Source organism: Cyprinus carpio, chromosome B4 (assembly GCF_018340385.1).
Source record: "Cyprinus carpio isolate SPL01 chromosome B4, ASM1834038v1, whole genome shotgun sequence".
Taxonomy (NCBI): domain Eukaryota; kingdom Metazoa; phylum Chordata; class Actinopteri; order Cypriniformes; family Cyprinidae; genus Cyprinus; species Cyprinus carpio.
In genome coordinates, this window is record NC_056600.1 from 34393270 (window position 1) to 34414017 (window position 20748).

Here is a 20748-nt window from a genome sequence, read left to right on the forward strand (position 1 = left end):
GTTTAAAGACTGCGAGCTGAGGTAAGTCAACTTTTTGTAACTATTAAAAAAGAACTTAGAATATACTGCTGAAGTAAATGTATAACAAAGCATGGCTGACAAGTATACCTTTGTTGTTTTATGCGTGGTGGTTAGGGGTTGCGAGTGGAGACTGCGAGCTGAGGTAAGTCAACTTTTTGTAACTATTAAAAAAGAATTTAAAATATACTGCTGAAGTAAATGTATAACAAAGCATGGCTGACAAGTATACCTTTGTTATTTTATGTGTGGTGGTTAGAGGCTGCGAGAGCGGAGGCGGCTGCGAGAGCGGAGGCGGCTGTGAGAGCGGAGGCGAGATGCCGCGACCAAAGAAGAGGTCGACAATAACCAAACGGCTATACGCACAGAGATGTGCAAGTACAGAGGCTGCACCGCTTCCTCTTAAAATAAGTGAAACAGAGTTTCCACCCCTTCCTCTTAAAAAAAAAAAGGGCAGAGGCTGCACAACCCCCTCTTAAAACATGCAGGGTCGAGGTAACGCCGCTTCCTCGTAAAAAAATGGCCGACTGCTCCGGCAGTTGTAATCCCGGTCCCGCCCAGCAGGTTCCACCCCTTCCTGCAAAAACAAACGGGAAAGAGGCTGCACCGCTTCCTCTCAAAAACAATCAAGCCGAGGTTATACCAACTCCTCGTAAAAAAAAAAGGTCGGTTTTGCCATCGTGTAGAAACCACCCCTCAACAGGTTCCACCCCTTCCTGTGGGTACGATTGGGGTAGAGGCTGCAGCGCTTCCTCTTAAAACAATCGAAGCCGAGGTTATGCCAGGTCCTCGTAAAAAAATAGGCCGGTTTTGCCATCGTGTGGAAACCACCCCTCAACAGGTTCCACCCCTTCCTGTGGGCACAATTGGGGTAGAGGCTGCACCGCTTCCTCTTAAAACAAGTCAAGCCGAGGTTATACCAAACCCTCGTAAAAAAAAAAGGTTGGTTTTGCCATCGTGTAGAAACCAAACCACAGGATCCGGACGACAAACGGGGCAGAAACAAAACGGGTAGACCCCCCACAGCTCCCTCTTAAAACAAGTAGAGCAGAGGTTATACCGTATCCTCTTAAAAAAAAGGCAGGGCTGTCACCACAAAGTTGCAGTCTTGAAGATCATGTGAAAAACGTGTCAAAACTGTGTGAAAACGTGTCAAAAAAAGCGTAAACTGTGTGAAAACCTGCGTAAACTGTGTGAAAACCCGCCTATACCATGCCAAAACCCGCGTAAACAATGTGAAAACTGTGTGAAACTGTGTGAAAACTGTGGGAAACCACATGAAAACAAAACAAAACTCAACAACTCTGAAATGCTTGTAAATGTACATGAAATTTCTGTGAACACTTTACCTGCATATTGTGATTCTCCACAGCAATCGGTGCAGAAAGGTTCTCTCGATCAAGCAGTTGGCAGCAGTTTTCCACGCTCTTCCGGTAAAGCCCTTTACAGTGAAGTTGTAAAACGCCCACCCAAGGTATGTGAATCGGTCAAGACTGAGGTAAGGACATCTGATTTTCAAGTAGACTCGGGCAAGCTCTGTCGACCCCAGATGAGGTACCCAATGAAAAGCCAATCAAAACCCATGCAATCTGAACCAAACGTTCCTGCAAATTCCCATCAAAGTGCTTTGAGTGCTTATTGTGATTTTCCACAGAAATCCATGCTAAAAGGGTCTTTTGATCAAGCTGATGCCCGCTTTGGAGATTCACACAACAGACAGTGTGGAGCCATCGGTCTGACAGCGGTGTTAAAAAGCAAGCTTAAGAACGTGCTGACGTGGACGACACAAGATCTTGATGGTGTCTTGGTTGCAGGAACGCACCTTTACGAGTCTTTAAGAGACCAGGGTAACATAAAAGACCGTCAAGTCAAGGAGAGGAATTACATTGTGGTCCATGAATTACCAAGGAGACACGTGCTGGGTAATACTACATTTTCCATCGAGTACACTCCGTCTCTGACTGGTTTTGTTAATGTCAATGAGTACCATGAGTATGATCAAGCCATAAGCGGTGTAGCCATGCCACTTGATGTAGCCCTTCAGCAAGCTCTACTGAGTGCTGATGCTTTCCTGTTAACTATTTGTGCTAACACATCCGCAGTTATTAAGCAGGGGTCATGGTATGCAGTCGTTGACTCTCATGCCATCGTGACAGATACGAGTTGTGTAGTCTATCACAGTACCATAGAGTCTCTGTACAACTATATCAATGACGTAGCACAGTTGTTTGGGGAACCTGAGCCACCATTTGAGATAACTGGAGTTTTGGTTCATGCAGATGCAGAAGTCTCTGATCCCCTGCAAGAAGCGGGCAGCAGCAGTTTCCCATGCTCTTCCGGTAAAGCCCTTTATAGTGACAGTTTAAACGCACACACAAGGTATGTGAATCTGTGAAGACCGAGGTAAGCACATCTGAGTATCCAGTACCCATGGATGAAGTTGCAAATAAGAAAAGCACTAACCTTCCAACGCAGACAGCCTGTAATGTGTTGCCAAGTAAAGGTAAAAGATTGAGGAAAGAAAAGCACATTGAGCTGTCAGGTAAACAGGTTAAAAAATCACATGCTGAAACTGTTGTAACAGATGACCTAATCATCACTGATGTTTCAGTTCCAGATGTCTTTTTTTCCCCTTTAACTCCTAGTGATAAGCAAGCTTTATGTGAGCTCATTCTTCTGACCAATGATAACAGTGACCATAATGTCATAAACTTTGGTCCCATTGCAGCTCCGTGTCAGACAAAGACCATTAAACCAGATGGCAACTGTTTTTTCAGATCGTTGGCACATGTGATATGTGGAAGTGAGGAGAAACACTTGAAGGTTCGCCGTGCAGTTGTCAAACATCTGAAAATGAATACTCTGCTGTTTGAGAGGTACGTGAGAAGTGAGTATTCTTCAGCAGAGGATTATCTGACACAATCTAGAATGTTTTATTCTGGCTCATGGGTAACAGAAATAGACATATTTGTTGCGGCCGATCTTTTCAAAACCACCATAATGACTTTTAATGATGGCCGATGGAATGCACACAAACCTACTGTAGAGGTATCCACTGAGAATGCAATTTATCTGAAACACTGTAACGGTAATCATTATGAAGTTGTGACATGTGTTAAGCACAGAGATCGAGATGATGTTTGTGCAGGAGCATGTGGAAATGCGGTGTCAAATGAGGTCAGCAAACCATGTCTGCGTAAGAGGAAGGTAAGTGATGCTGCAGATGGTTGTCCAACCAAAAGGCATCGGGAGAGATATCGCAATGACCGTGAGTACAGACAAAAACAACTGAAGTATAAGAAGTCAAAATATGGTAATGACCCTGATTATAGACAGATCAAAGTTGAGTATGCCAAAGCAAAATATTGTGACGACACATATAACAGAGATAAAAAAAACAAATATGCCAAAGCAAAATATTGTGACGACACAGTTTACATGGGGAAAAAAATTGAGTATGACAAAACAAAATATATGACGGAACGATATTACAGAGAGAAAAAAATTCTTTGTGATAAATATCTAAAAAATGCTGATGTTCATTTATCAAAGTGTGAACGTTCTAAGGCCAAGTATTCAAGCAATATTCAGTTCCAAAAACGTGTTTGCCAGTATTCCAGATTGAAATATAAATATAATGTCTCTTTTCAGGCAAGTGTATGTGAGTATTCAAAGAAAAAATATCTGCAAAACCTGGCTTTCAAAGCAAGAGTGCGTGAGTATTCAAAGAAAAAATATCTACAAAACCTGGCCTTCAAAGCAAGAGTGCGTGAGTATTCAAAGAAAAAATATCTTCAAAACCTGGCCTTCAAAGCAAGAGTGCGTGAGTATTCAAAGAAAAAATATCTGCAAAACCTGGCCTTCAAAGCAAGAGTGTGTGAGTATTCTGTGATGAAATACCATAAAGATGTGAACTTTTGTGTGAGTACAATACAAAAAGGTTGTGAAATATATGCAAGAAAGAAAGAACAAAAAGACATTGACGTTGCTATTGATAATTTTAGGCAAGAAGTTCGCAGTGGTCCAGAGTTTGTGTGCTGTGTCTGTCACCGTTTACTTTTCAGAAAGCAGGTTATTGAATGTAGAAGACAATGCTATGAAGACAAAGGTGTAAAAATTGCTGCTTTGGGGAGAAGATGTATCACAACCAGGTATGTCCATGTCTGTGATCAAAAGTGTGAAGGATCTTCTGCTCATTCCTCAGGGTGCAAATTATGGATCTGTCTAACGTGTCATCGAAAAATCCTCTGTGGACAACTGCCCGAAGAGAGCGTTGCAAACAACATGCATTTGGTGGACATTCCAAATCAACTGAAATGTCTCAACTCTTTGGAACAACATCTCGTTGCACGTAACATTCCTTTTATGAAATTACTGTGCCTTCCTCGTGGTAAACAACTTGGATGCCATGGCCCTGTAGTGTGTGTCCCGGTAAATGCCAATGATGTGTCAAATATCCTTCCACGAAATGAATGTGACGACAAGATGATAAGGATCAAACTGAAACGCAAGTTAACCTACAAAGGGCATTATGAGTACAAGTATGTACACACTGATCGTGTTCGAAATGCTCTGAAATATTTGATCAGGTTCAATAAGTGGTTCGGTGATGTGGAGATCAATCAGCAGTGGATCAACTCTTTGAATGAACCAGAAGAAAATGTTGTAGATGAAATGGAGCAACAAGATGTAATTGAAAAGATTGATGATGAAAATGACCCTGATGTCCAGCAAGAGGAAGACCTTACCTACATCAAAGAGCAAAGTGGTCTTTTGTCAGATACATCATTGCAACCTGTGGACATCGGTTCAGAAGTAATTGATCAGCATTTCCAGGATGTATTAAATCTGGCACCGGCTGAAGGTAACAGTCCTGTTAGTTTGTTATCTGATTGGTCTAATGAAGCAAAATGTTTCCCTGTTCTCTATCCAACTGGTGGACCAACGTTTCATGATAAGAGGGAGGTAAAAATAACTTTGTCAAGATACTTGAATGCAAGAATCCTCAATGCAGATGGACGTTTTGCACGAAGCACAGACTTCATTTTCTATGCACAGTATTTGTCGGAGGTTGATCAAGTTGTATCTAATGTTTCAATTGCTTTACGCAAAGGATCTGAGAAGAGTTTGTTGACAGAAGTGACATCGGATATGCTAACAAACCCAGACTCGTTATCTAAAATATTGAATTTTGATGAAGGATACAAGTTTTTGAGACCAATCCGTGAAACGCCACCATATTGGCAGTCTACTCAAAAAGACCTTTTTGCACTTGTAAGACAGCTAGGTATTCCAACTTTCTTTGCATCCTTTAGTTCTGCAGATCTCAGATGGCCTGAAGTTATTAATACCATAATCAAGCTAGAAGGGAAAAATCTGAAAGCAGATGAACTTGACTGGTCTGAAAAATGTGGACTGATTAGACGAAACTCAGTGACTGCAGCAAGAATGTTTGATCATAGATGGCATTGTTTTCTGAGAGATGTAATCATGTCTTCAGCTCAACCGATCGGGAAGATAGTAGATTACTTTTATCGTGTAGAGTTTCAACAGCGTGGATCTCCTCATGTTCATTGTCTGTTTTGGGTTGAAAATGCACAAAAGTTAAATGAAGACAATGATGCTTTGGTTACCAGTTTCATTGATCGTTACATCACTTGTGAGACCCCAAGAGAGGATGACACTGAACTGTTTGAGACAGTCAATTGTGTTCAGAAGCACAGTGTTAGACATTCAAAGACGTGTCGTAAGAAAAAGACAGTTTGCAGATTTAATCTTCCACGACCCCCATCTAGCCGTACCTTTATTACAAGAGGTGGTAGTCAAGACGATGTGAAAAGTAGTGAAGGAAAAGATACTGCACGTACAATTTTAGAAAAAGTCAAAAAGGCTTTAACAGCTTCTGATATGAATTATGATTCAACAGATGCATTTTTTGAGTCCATTGGTATTAACCAAGACCTCTTTGAGAAAGTGTACACACAGTGTTCCAAAAAGAAAACTGTTGTCCTGAAAAGAAGTCCAAAAGACGTCTGGGTGAACCAGTATAATAAACATTTACTGCGTGCATGGCAAGGTAACATGGATATCCAGTATGTTACAGATGCTTACTCTGTAGTCGTTTACATTATTAGTTACATCACAAAAGCAGAACAAGAAATGGGACTGTTGCTGCAACGTGCGCAAAATGAAGCCATGAATGGAAATCTTGAAGCGAGATCCTCACTGAAAATGCTTGGTAGTGTATATCTTCACAACAGAGAAGTTTCTGCTCAAGAGGCTGTGTATCGTCTGACTGGTATGCACTTGAAGGAATGTTCTCGTAAGGTCCAGTTTATTCCAATTGGATTGAATCCTGTAAAGATGAGTCTGCCTCTTCGTGTCATCAAAAACAAAGTTGATCAGTCTGGTGAAGAAACTAGCTTTTGGATGACTAGTCTGGTTGACAGATACAAGAATAGGCCAAACACGGAAGAGTTTGAGATTCAATGTCTTGCAAGTTTTTGCTCTGAGAACAGGATCTTGTCAAAATCAGAGGTTTCTTCACAAAAGAAGTCTTCAGAAGACAAGGTGATTAAGCTTAACAACGACTGTGGTTATATGATGAAGAGAACTCGAACTGAACCTGCTGTTGTCCGATATCCGAGATTTTCTCCCAAAAAAGATCCCGAAAAGTACTTTCATTCATTGTTGCAACTTTTCTTGCCACATTACGAAGATTGTCAGCTCAAGCCTGAGAGTTTTACCACTTATGAGGAATTCTACAACAATGGTGCTGTGAAATGTGGAAGAATTGTGACACAAGTCAAGTGTATTGTTGATGCCAATCGAGCAATGTTTGAAAAGGAAAGTTACAAAATCGATCGAGCTCAACAGCTTTTGGAGCAAGGTGTTGATTTGGAAGATGCTTGGGCTGCATTATGTCCTGAAACCGAAAAGGAACGTCACGAATGCATAGAACTAAGGAAGAGTAATCCAATTCCTGATGAAGATTCTGAGTGTTCCATTCCAGATCTTGTAGCAAACCCTCGAACTCCATACAGTATTGAAAGCAACCATGCTGGAATGTCTAGAGAAGAGGCATTATGTTTACTGCGATCATTAAATGCACAACAATGTGCAGTCTTTTACAAAGTGCGGAAATGGTGTTTAGAGAAACTTCTTGGAGAAAACCCTGAACCATTTCACTTGTTTGTCACTGGTGGAGCAGGCACAGGGAAAAGTCATTTAATCAAAGCAATCTACTACGAATCTTCCAGAATTTTATCTCAGCAGTCCGAAAACCCTGATGATAGAAGTGTGATTTTAACTGCGTCAACTGGAGTGGCCAGTTTTCAAATTGGTGCTTCTACAATCCATAATACCTTTTCGATAGGTACCAATGTCAAACTGCCATATCAGCCCCTAAGTGATGACAAAATCAATTAACTGCGTGCAAAAATGGGAGGCTTTCAGGTTCTGATCATTGATGAGGTGTCTATGGTTGACCATGACCTTTTGTCTTATGTTCATGGGAGATCGAGACAAATTAAGGAAACTGGTGACTACTCCATTTTTGGAAAAGTCAGTTTGGTCTGCGTTGGTGATTTTTACCAGCTTCCTCCTGTCAAGGGAATTCCCCTGTATGTTGATCCAAAAGGAGTAGATCTTTGGGATAACAACTTTGAAATTGCTGAGCTAACACAAGTTGTCAGACAACAAGATGCATATTTTGATGCAATGTTAAATCGTCTTAGAGTTCATAAAAACAAGGAAACTCTAAGCCTGAGCGACATTAACATGTCGAAGCAACGTGAAACAGGTAAAGAATGTGATGCTATTCCTATATTTCCTACAAATGCTGAGGTTGATGAATACAAAATTCAGAAACTTAGTAAGTGCTGTCCTGAGTCAATCACTATTCACGCTAGAGACTTTGCTAGAAATCCAGAAACTGGAAGAATAGAACGGAAAGTTTTACCTCATGCGTTGGAGCCAGAGTAATGCTAAGGAAAAATGTAAACCTTGGGTGTTGGAGCCAGAGTAATGCTAAGGAAAAATGTTGATGTTTCTGATGGACTTGTCAATGGAGCCTTTGGCACAGTTGTCCACATAAGCAGAAAACAAAGACGTGATGATGATGATGATGATGATGATGACTTCCCATCCGCTATTCATGTTGAATTTGATAATCCAAATGTTGGTAAAGTTCAGAGATCAAAGCAACGACAGAAATATTCCCCAAATTCTACTGTTATTGAAGTCGAAGAAGATCAAGTCACAAACGATGGTGGTTTAAGACGTCAGTTTCCACTTAAATTGGCATGGGCATGCACCATTCATAAAGTGCAAGGGCTCACAGTAGATAAAGCAGTCGTCTCACTTGACAAGGTATTTTCTCCGGGACAAGCATATGTTGCACTGAGTCGTGTGAGAACCCTTGATGGACTAATAATTAATAACTTCAAAGAATCTGTCATATATTGTAATGAGAAAATTGACTCCGCTATGAAAAACATGCCCCGGCTTGCTTTGGAAAATTACAGTTTCGTAAAGACGCCTGGTGTGTTTACAATTGCTCTTCATAATGTACAAAGTCTTCGAGCTCATGTTCAAGATATTCAAGTTCACAGACAGATAATGAATGCAGATTGTATCTGTTTAACTGAAACCTGGCTAAAAGTTGAAGACCAAGTACAGATTCCAGGATTTGTTTTTAAGAACAACCCAAGAGCTAAATGTTATGACAACAGTACTTCACTTTTCACTGATTTGAAACAACAAAGAGGAGGTGGAGTTGGACTATTCTGTTGTGAAAGCATTCATTTTAATGTCGTCATTCCTGAACCTTGCAACTTGGAATGTCTATACTTTGCAGTTCCACATCTAAGTTTGAATGCTGCTTTGCTGTACCGACCTAATTCATATCCAATTAACCTGTTTCGACAAAATATGTTGCATGTTATTGATGAGCTGGAGAAACATTCAGGAAAGAAAGTGATTATGGGAGACTTCAATGAGGACATCTTGACATCATCTACAATTGGTACATTAATGGAACTACATGGATACAGGCAACATGGGCAACATCCTACAACTGAGAAAGGTACATTGATTGATCATGTCTATGTTAAAGATGCAGAAAATGTTTCAGTTGAAATTGTGCAAACGTATTACAGTTACCACCAAGCAGTACTCATTTCACTGAGGTAATAATTCATATGTGTGACATGTACTGAAATCAGTATAACCGCATTATCTTTTCTTTTCTGTGCCCTTACTATGCAATGTTCATCCTGAGCTTTCAACTGGCATACATCTGCAGAACAAGTGCACAGCTGGAGACGGTATGTTCTTAGACTATATGTGTATCTAAATGAATAATTCTTATAACAATCCATCAGTTAAGTCATCAGTTGAATCTGTACAGATGTTCCATGTTATCAATGAAGTAATATCTGAAGGTAATCCATTTTATCTATGCAACACACTGAAATGAGAATTGTATCACTGTATTTTCTGTTCTGTTTTTGTGTCCATACCATGTGAGCACTATCCTGAGATTCCAAGATGGTCAGAGTCCAGTCAATCCAGCCTCAAATTCAAACAAGTGATCATCATTCACAATCCTGCATCTCCCATAATTGCTCTTCTTTCTTGAGCTAGTAAGCTTCATCCAGCCAAGGTAACTGTAGCATTTAATTTGTATTCATCTTAACGCTTTAGATTCATTTTTAATTCTGTTTAAATCTCCTTAATTTTAAGAGATTTATTAAAATTTTTAACTAACATTTTATACTTAATCTAATTTCAGTCATATTCTAAGCCATCCAAACAATAATGGATGCTTCCAAACATCATAGGAAGCATCCACAAAGACTGCCTGCATCCATCCATTTGTCTCCTAATATCACAATTAAGTTAATAGAACAACACAAAAATGGTAAGTTGAGGTAAGTTGACTCAGTTGTGCATGATTACACAAACATTAAATGGTTTATTTTAAACAGAATAAAGGCATTTTTTTAAATTCATCAACTATATGCAAGTAATCTTTTCAGACATATGAAAGGCATTGAAGTCAGAATTTCACCCATACAAGTGTTTGTATACTCCATCCAACACATCATTCTATATCTCAATTTCCATAAAGAAAACTGATACAAATGTAAATGTAGTACTGTCAGCATAGACTTGAACTGACTAATTTCTTCAAGCACTTTCACCTAATATAAATACATTTTCAGGTTTGTGCATCAAATCTCAATATCTACTGTCCACTACTCTCAAAATGTGAGCATACAGATGTCTACATTAGTTGCACAATGTTTCAGTTGTGTAAACACTGTTTATCAAGCAGGTAATGTTCCATGAATGTTTTTTCAGATTTAAACAACATCCTAAACTTCAAACTTCCCTCTCCATTATATGATTCTCCACTCCAGATCTGTTTTTATAAAGCAGCACAAAACCGATAAGAAGGTAAATTCCATTGCATCATGTCTGCAAAAGTTGAATTAACTGATTTCAAGCAGTCCACTGGTTAATACCATTACAGGTTTGTGCATCAAAACCCAATATCTACTGTCCAATCTACTCTCAAAACGTGAGTGTACAAATGTCTACATTAACTTCTTGATGATTAAAGTGTTTGCACAACTAAAACATTTAGCAATTTGTTCCATGAATGTATTTTCAGATTTCTGCAATACACTACATGTGAAACTTCCTTCTCCAATATTTGATTCTCTATGCCATGAACTGTTTTTATGAAGAGGCACATAACCGATAAAAAGGTAAATTGAATTAATATAATATCTGCAAAATTTGAACCAATTTGTTCAAGCACTTATTACAATTTCAGGTTTGTGCATCAAAATCCAATATCTACTGTCCACTACTCTCAAAAGGTGAGTGTACAAATGTCTACATAAATTGCTAAATGTTTTAGTTGTGTGAACGCTAATTATCAAGAAGTTAATGTTCCTTCAACGTATATTTTCAGATTTCTGCAATACGCTACACTTCAAACTTCCCTCTCCGTTATGATTCTCCACTCCATGATCTGTTTTTATGAAGCGGCACATAACCGATAAAAAGGCAAATTGAATTAATATAATATCTGCAAAATTTGAACTGACTGATTTGTTAAAGCACTTAACCTGTTAAATGCAATTTCAGGTTTGCGCATCAAAACCCAATATCTACGGTCCACTACTATCAAAAGGTGAGTGTACAAATGTCTACATAAATTGCTAAATGTTTTAGTTGTGTAAACACTGTTTATCAAGCAGTTAATGTTCCTTCAACGTATATTTTCAGATTTCTGCAATACGCTACACTTCAAACTTCCCTCTCCATTATATGATTCTAAGCTCCATGATCTGTTTTTATGAAGCGGCACAAAAACCAATAAAAAGGTAAATTGAACTAATATAATATCTGCAAAATTTGAACCAATTTGTTCAAGCACTTATTACAATTTCAGGTTTGTGCATCAAAATCCAATATCTACTGTCCACGACTCTCAAAAGGTGAGTGTACAAATGTCTACATAAATTGCTAAATGTTTTAGTTGTGTGAACGCTAATTATCAAGAAGTTAATGTTCCTTCAACGTATATTTTCAGATTTCTACAATACGCTACACTTCAAACTTCCCTCTCCGTTATGATTCTCCACTCCATGATCTGTTTTTATGAAGCGGCACATAACCGATAAAAAGGCAAATTGTATTAATATAATACCTGCAAAATTTGAACTGACTGATTTGTTAAAGCACTTAACCTGTTAATGCAATTTCAGGTTTGTGCATCAAAACCCAATATCTACGGTCCACGACTATCAAAAGGTGAGTGTACAAATGTCTACATAAATTGCTAAATGTTTTAGTTGTGTAAACACTGTTTATCAAGCAGTTAATGTTCCTTCAACGTATATTTTCAGATTTCTGCAATACGCTACACTTCGAACTTCCCTCTCCATTATATGATTCTAAGCTCCATGAACTGTTTTTATGAAGCAGCACAAAACCAATAAAAAAGTAAATTGAATTAATATAATATCTGCAAAATTTGAACCAATTTGTTCAAGCACTTATTACAATTTCAGGTTTGTGCATCAAAATCCAATATCTACTGTCCACTACTCTCAAAAGGTGAGTGTACAAATGTCTACATAAATTGCTAAATGTTTTAGTTGTGTGAACGCTAATTATCAAGAAGTTAATGTTCCTTCAACGTATATTTTCAGATTTCTGCAATACGCTACACTTCAAACTTCCCTCTCCATTATATGATTCTAAGCTCCAAGATCTGTTTTTATGAAGCGGCACAAAACCAATAAAAGGTGAATTTAATTAATAATATAATATTTGTAAAACTTGAATTGACTCATTTGTTGAACTGTTTCACCTGTTAATGTTTTCAGGTTTTTGCATTAAAGCTCAATATCTATGGTCCACTACTCTCAAAAAGTGAGTGTACATATTTAACTAATAGACGTACCATGTTTTAGTTGTGTAAACGTTTATCAAGCAGTTAATGTTCCATGTATGTATTTTCAGATATCTGCAATATGCTAGACTTCAAACTTCCCTCTCCATTATATGATTCTAAGCTCCATGATCTGTTTTTATGAAGTGGCACAAAACCAATAAAAAGGTAAATTTAATTCATATAATAACTGCAAAATTTGAACCAATTTGTTCAAGCACTTATTACAATTTCAGGTTTGAGCATCAATCCAATATCTACTGACCACTACTCTCAAAAGGTGAGTGTACAAATGTCTACATAAATTGCTAAATGTTTTAGTTGTGTAAACACTTTAATTATCAAGAAGTTAATGTTCCTTCAACGTATATTTTCAGATTTCTGCAATACGCTACTTCAAACTTCCCTCTCCATTATGATTCTCCACTCCATGATCTGTTTTTATGAAGTGGCACAAAACCAATAAAAAGGTAAATTTAATTCATATAATAACTGCAAAATGTTAACTTTTTTTTTTTTTTTTTTTTTTTCTCTAACCCTTTACCTGTTAATACAATTTCAGGTTTGTGCATCAAAACCCAATATCTACTGTCGACTACTATCAAAAGGTGAGTGTACATATGTCTGTTAGTTGTACAGTGTTTTAGTTGTGTAAATGTTACATGAATGTATCTTCAGATTTCTGCAATATGCTACACTTCAAACTTCCTTCTCCATTATATAATAGTTTTTATGAAGCAGCACAAAACAGATTTATACAATGAAATTTACCTTTTTATCAAACTCTCAAAAGCTGTGTATGTATTGTACCTCTATTGGTTGACTTGTTTTTTTTTTTTTTTTTTTTTCTGTAAATAAATTTTTTCTGTTTTTTTTTTTTTTTTTTCAGATAATATTCCCTGAATGTATTTTCAGATTTCTGCAATAGCTACGGTTGAAACTTCCTCCTTATCCATTATGATTCTCCACTCTATGAACTCTATGAAGAAGTACACAACCGATTTTAAAAAAAGGTAGAATATAATATCCTTTGTGCTTATTAATCAGAAGTTGATACTATTTTGATTTAATTTGATTTTTTTTTTCTGCTTTCTTACAGTGAATACAAAACCATTGTTCAAGTATCTTCAGAAAATGTCCCGGCAAAACTCTAAACTGATGCAGGCAGTCAATAGTCAAAGATATCACAAATGCATAACCACAAAAGTAACACAATTCTATATGAAATTTTGGATGGATGGCTTGTATTATATTTAGCCTATGTACAGCAAATTTAGATGCCAGCCAAAGGAGGATGGCTTGCCCCTGCTGAGTCTGGATCCTCCCAAGGTTTCTCCCTATACCTCTCTGCTGATGATTCTCCTCTTCACTAATTAAGGGAGTTTTTCCTTGCCACTGTTGCCTTCTGGCTTGCTCACTGGGGTATTAAGGCACAATATTTCCAATGTAAACTGTGTAAAGTGTTTGTAAAGAATAAATACATGATAAATTAGAATATACTTGTCCTTGCTGTCATGAACTTACATGTACATTATAAATGTCTTTTGTTTACTGATCTACACTAGATGTTCGAAGTAGAAGTTTAGTTTTATTCCCCATACTATTTTTTTTTTTTTTTTTTTTTTTTTTTTTTTTAAATTGACATCTCTGAGCACAATTCATATCACACTGTGCTACATAGAGGATACATGATAATGGATAAAATTATATAATAGTAATACTTTTCGTTGCATTCAGGTTATTTGATTTGATGTACTATTAAACCTAGAATTAGTGAGAAAGTGGTTAAAATTATTTAGTGTACAAAGAAGTGTTCCTGCTGTAAGGCTTAAATGATGATCCCATTTAAAGTTCTTGAGGAAAAACAGAGCTTTCAAAAAAAAAAAAAGTTTTCCGGTGATACTCTCCATGAAACCAACAAAAATAAAATGCTTTGCTATAGTATACAATGGCAAGAGCTGACCCACTCAATACACATAGATATTTTTATTCCCAACTGTCAATTTAACAAGTATAAAAGTTAGTTGAAATGTTGCAAAGATGTCCCTGTATTGTTGATCACATGTTCTATCATGTCAACCCACAGAAGAATTGAAACCTGTGACCTCATTTGTGAACACAATTCTAATCACTGTGAAACATACGGCACACAGTCACTATAATGTTAAAGATATGTTTTAATATAAAAAGGAACACAGATGAAGCATAAACTTGCATGCTAACAAATAATGTTTAAGTGTAGTGCAGAGCAAGAAGAGCAAATACAACAGAAATGTAATATATATTAAAAAACCATAAGTTCAAAAGTAGAGAAGATCAAAAATGAACATAAGTTTAAGTGAGAATGAACAAAAATACATTCGTGCTTCAATACACTGATAAAATCCAATATCTGGAACAAATGCAATATTGACCACACTGGATTTGAACACACAACCTTAGAGGTTTGGAACCAGCAGCTTAGCAGAGTGCACCACTCAGTCAATATGATTCACAGCATACTGCAGAAGAGAGATTAAGGTGTGAGAATGATCTCACAACTTCGAAATCAAACAGAAGTTCAGATGAGAATCAACAAAAAACAAGTTTTTAATTCAGTACAAACACTCATGGAAATTTCAACATCTGGAACAGAAACAACATTAACCAACCTGTCTTTGAACCCATGACCTTAGATGGTCAGAAACAGCAGCTTAGCAGAGTGAGCAACTCAGTCGATGCTCAAACAGCACACAGAAAGAAGAGAGGTTAAGGTGTGAGAATGATCTCACAACTTCAAAATCAAACACAAGTTCAGATGAGAAGAAATAAAAAACAAGTTTTTGATTCAATGCGAACACACACAGAAAATCCAATGTCTTGAACGGAAGCAACATCAACCACCCGGGATTCGAACCCACGATCTCCAGATTCCAAACCAGCGCCTTAGCAGAGTGAGCCACATTAGTTGACACACATTTGACAAGCCACAGAAGCGAGGTTAAGGTGTGAGAATGATCTCTCAAAAGCCCGAATTAGCATTTGAGCCAGATTAGCATGCTAGGCTAAAAAATGCTAACGTTGCTCAAAGTTAACCAGATAGCTCAAGACACCCATTAGAATGAATAGAAACATGTTAGCATGTTAGCTAATTAGCATGCTAAGCTAACTAGCACAAATCAACCAGCACATGCACGGTCAACTTCAGAGATGTACATGTCGGGAACGGGAGTGTAAATCAAATATCTGTTCAGTCATTTCTGTCCGGCTCGGTCTGAAGATCATGTGATAAAATTTTTGAACAAATTTGAACAAGATTTACACTTGTTCAAGCACTTCACGGTTGATACTTTTGTTTTTTTTTTGTGCAGCAAAACTAAATATCTATTTGTCCCCTACTCTCACGTCTTACCGTGAGTGTACATAGTATTCCCTCCTATTAGTTATAATCTTTTTCTGTAAGTTGTTTTATCAAGCAGTTAATGTTTTCATGAATTGTATTTTTCAGATTTCTGCAATAAGTACATGTGAAACTTCCTCCTTATCCTAGTTTGCTTCTCCACTCCATGAACTGTTTTATAAAGCAGCACAAAACCAATAAATAGGTAAACGTTCACTTTGTATAATATGGTCAAAATTTGGAACTGATTTGTTCAAAGCGCCCTTTCACTGTTAATACAATTTCAGGCGTGTGAATCGAAAACCCATAATCTACGGTCCATGTACTATCAAAAGGTGAGAGGTACAATATTTACGTTAGTTGCCTAAAATGTTTTAGTTGTGTAAAACCGATTTATCACCGGCCAGTTAGTTTAATGTAAGGATGTATTTTCAGGATTTCTGCGAATAGTTTTTATAAAGCATCACAAAACCAATAAAAAGGGTAAATTTTATTTCATATAATATGTGCAAAATTTTAACAGATTTTTTTTTCTAGCCTACCTGTTAATACAATTTCAGGTTTGTGCATCAAAACCCAATATCTACTGTCGACTACTATCAAAAAGTGAGTGTACATATGCCTGTTAGTTGCACAGTGTTTTAGTTGTGTGTAAAACACTATTTATTAATCAGTAAATGTTACATGAATGTATTTTCAGATTTCTGCAATATGCTGCACTTCAAACTTCCCTCTCCATTATATGATTCTCCGCTCCATGAACTCTTTTTATGAAGCAGCGCAAATCTGATTCGGAAGGTAAGTTCCATTGCATGATGTATGCAAATCTTGAATTGATTTTCTTCAAGCACTTTCACCTTAATCAAGCAGTTAATGGTTCCTTCAATGTATTTTCAGATTTCTGCATCATACGCTTCACTATTTCAAAACTTACCCACTCCATTATATGATTCTCCACTCCATGATCTGTTTATATGAAGGGGCACAAAAACCAATAAAAAGGGTAAATTGAATTAATATAATATCTGCAAAATTTGAATCCGTTTGTTCAAGCACTTATTACAATTTCAGGTTTGTGCATCAAAATCCAATATCTAGTGTCCACTACAATCAAAAGGTGAGTGTACAGTTGTCTACGTTAGTTGCACAATGTTTTAGTTGTGTAAACACTATTTATCAAGAAGTTAATGTTTCATGAATATATTTTCAGATTTCTGCAATAGCTACACTTCAAACTTCCTCCATATCCATTATGATTCTCCGCTCCATGAACTGTTTTTATGAAGCTGCGCAAAACTGATAAAAAGGTAAATTTAATTAATATAATATCTGCAAAACTTGAATTAACTCATTTGTTGAAGAACTTTTTCACCTGTTAATGTTTTCAGGTTTGTGCATTAACCCTCTGGAGTCGATTAACGCGTATACGCGTTTTGGGGTATTTTCCCTATTAACCCCGAAAAGAACTTAAATACACTTTCAGTTTTAGTTCGTACAGTAAGTGCAATACATCAAGCAATCTGTAAAGGGTCCACTTTTTTTTGTTTACAGACATAATAACAATAAAAACTTTGTGCACTTATAAAATAAAGATAACAAACAAGGAGTGCTGTCTGCAGCCTGATTCTGCGCTGAAGCAGATACAAAAACCAATAAAAGGTAAATTGTAACTCAGTGAATACTCAACGAAGAGACATGAGAACTGATATCTATAGAAGCCTTGACTGTTGATACTTTTGTTTTTTTTTTGTGCACAAGCAAAACTGAAAATCAAATATTACTGTGATAAAGTGAATGTATATGAAAACACCGCGATTCCGTTTTTCACGTCTCTCTTAATTATTTTCTAATGCGACCACGTTCCCGCGCCGAGCGCGCTTTTTTCATTCAAATGTTTCATGTGAAACTTCGCGCTTATCTTTTTGATTCTCCACCCATGACAACAGAAAGCAGCACACGCAGCGAGACTGTTCTTCAAATTTTTATTATTTTAATGTTTGCTTCGCGATGAGAGGACTGATTTAATTCACCCCAAAACATGTTGATGTGGTTGAGGATTTGAGATTTGGATTTCCTCAGAAAAAAGAATGAAGCACTTTACTCAGCAGAGATCATAAATATGAGTAAGTCTGTTTTTATTGTTTATATACTATTACTAGTTTTTAATAACGTGTAAACTATTTTACAGTTAGACTTTTTCCAAACTATACATACCTGACTAAAACTGTATAATCAAGTGAAATATTATGAAGTTTCCATAACCATATACACTGTTATATAAAAGCATTCAAAAGCTTGAATGTAAATAATATAAATGTTTATTCAAATAATATGTGCACTTTAAACAAATTTTTTTTCAAGCCTTGCTGTTCTTTCAATTTCATCCCCCATAAAAAAACCCTAAAAAAAAAATATACTGCTCTTTTCAACATAATAATATCAAAAATAATAAGTAATAATATAATAATAATAATAATGCCACATAATAATTAACAATGTAAATGTTTTTTTGTAGAAAATAAGATTGTTAAAAGGATTTCTGAAGGATTTCTGTGACTGGAGTAATGATGCAAACTTCAGTTTGAAAGTCAGCTTTGATTTTTCCTAATAAACTGTTTTTAACTGCACTCACAATTGAATATTAAATTATGTTGTGGGATGTAATTAAATATATTCTAAATAAACTACAAACATCAAATTAGTTACATTTATGTTGTCCTCACATTCTTTCTTGTAACTCATCCCTCTCATGACACAGCTGACTGAATTCCACTCCATTATGCAGCTCATTATGCAGGCCTTTGTCTTCTCAGGTGTGAATTCATGAAGTTTGACGCCTACTCGCATATGGTAAATTTACAACAAAAATCTGTCTTAGAAAATTTGAAATCAATATATTGTTTTCTGTAAGTGAGTAAAACAAGATGATTTTGCACCATTTAAAAAAAAAAACTTCTAGGCTACAAGCTCCAGTTCTAAAAATTCCTGGGAACCAATGTTCTGTATGTGTTTTAAACACTATTTATTCAAGAAGATTTAACATTTTTAGTTTTTTCACTATTTCTGCAACGCATACACATTTTTTTTTTCTCAAAATCCAATCATGACATCTCCGCTGCTGCTCACATATTATTATAGCCTAGTTTGTGCTGATTACAGTGTGATAGAACTTTAGCCATTTAGATATTTATAAGAAACTGAAAAAAAGCACAAATGTCAGGGCATGACAAAACTTCTCCAGGCCCCAAAAATACCCTTAGACTCCAGAGGGTTAAAACTCTATCTATGGTCCACTACTCCCAAAAAGTGAGTGTACATATTTAACTAATAGATGTACCATGTTTTAGTTGTGTAAACATTTATCAAGCAGTTGATGTTACATGAATGTATCTTCAGATTTCTGCAATATGCTACACTTCAAACTTCCTTCTCCATTATGATTCTCTGCTCCATGAACTTTTTATGAAGCAGCACAAAACTGATAAAAAGGTAAATTTCATTGTATAAATTCTGCAAAACTTGAATTAACTCATTTCTTTATGCAGTAATTAAAGCAATAACCATATTTTTCCAGTTTTGTGCAGCATAGCTCAACTACTGTCCTCTACTCTCAAAAGGTGTGTATGTATTGTACCTCTATTGGTTGATTTTTGTAAATGCTTTATCAAGCAGTTAATGTTCCATGAATGTATTTTCAGCTACGGTTGAAACTTCCTCCTTATCAATTATATGATTCTCCACTCTATGAAGAAGTGCACAACCGATAAAAAAAGGTAGAATATAATATCCTTTGTGCTTATTAATCAGAAGTTGATACTAATTAGATGACTTCATTGATTTTTCTGCTTCTCTTTCTTACAGTGAATACAAAACCATTGTCAACTACCAATTCAGAAAATCTCACAGCAAAACTCTAAACTGATGCAGGCAGTCAATAGTCAAAGATATCACAAATGCATAACCACAAAAGTAACACAATTATATATGAAATGTTGGATGGATGGCTTGTATTATATTTAGTCTATGTACAGCAAATTTCGATATGTGCCAGCCAAAGGAGGATGGCTTGCCCCTGCTGAGTCTGGTTCCTCCCAAGGTTTCTCCCTATACCTCTCTGCTGATGATGCTCCTCTTCACTAATTTAGGGAGTTTTTCCTTGCCACTGTTGCCTTCTGGCTTGCTCACTGGGGTATTAATATTTTCAATGTAAACTGTGTAAAGTGTTTGTAAAGAATAATAAATACATGATGATTTAGAATGTACTTTTGTCCTTGCTTTCATGAACTTCCATGTACTCTCTGTCCTTTTTTGTTTACTGATCTACATTTTAGATGTTCTAAGTAGATTTTTTTTTTTTAAATTGACATCTCTGAGCACAATTCATATCTCACTGTGCTACATAGAGGATCCATGATAATGGATAAAATGAAATAATAGTAATCCTTTTCTTTGCATTCAGGTTATTTGATTGATGTACTAGTAAACCTGGAATTGAGGAGAAAATGGTTTAAATAATATTTAGTGTACACAACAGATGTATTCTTGCTGTAAGGCTTAAATGATGATCCCATTAAAATCTTAGGAAAAACTGAAAGCTTGACTAAAGGCAGTTTTTAAATATTTTTCATTCCAGTGATGCTCTCCATGAAACCGACAAAAATAAAATGCTTTGCTATAGTATACAATGGCAGGAGCTGACCCACTAAATACACACATTTTTGTTCATAACTGACAATTTAACAAGTATAAAAGTCAGTTGAAATGTTGCAAAGATGTCCCTGTTTTGTTGATCAGATGTTCTATTATAATGTCACCCCACAGAAGAATTGAAACCTGTGACCTCATCTGTGAGAGCTCAATTCTTATCACACTGTGAAAC

At 36.4% G+C, this 20748-nt stretch overlaps 1 protein-coding gene and 1 long non-coding RNA gene across 2 annotated transcripts; both read left to right on the forward strand.

Moving 5' to 3' along the window:
* The first annotated feature begins 2388 nt into the window (after positions 1 to 2388).
* On the forward strand, positions 2389 to 10032 carry LOC122137247. Its single transcript, XM_042723015.1, is given in 2 exon segments — positions 2389 to 9682; positions 9812 to 10032. A coding segment is annotated over 1 exon segment (6762 nt). The 5' UTR covers positions 2389 to 2448; the 3' UTR covers positions 9211 to 9682; positions 9812 to 10032.
* Positions 10033 to 10401: 369 nt separating this feature from the next.
* LOC122137205 lies at positions 10402 to 20105 on the forward strand. Its single transcript, XR_006154689.1, has 13 exons — positions 10402 to 10479; positions 10556 to 10603; positions 10697 to 10793; positions 11179 to 11224; positions 11320 to 11417; positions 12108 to 12153; positions 12868 to 12960; positions 16941 to 16986; positions 17080 to 17176; positions 19266 to 19358; positions 19444 to 19486; positions 19568 to 19642; positions 19731 to 20105. It is a non-coding gene; the product is annotated as an uncharacterized LOC122137205 (long non-coding RNA).
* The last annotated feature ends 643 nt before the right edge of the window (positions 20106 to 20748 follow it).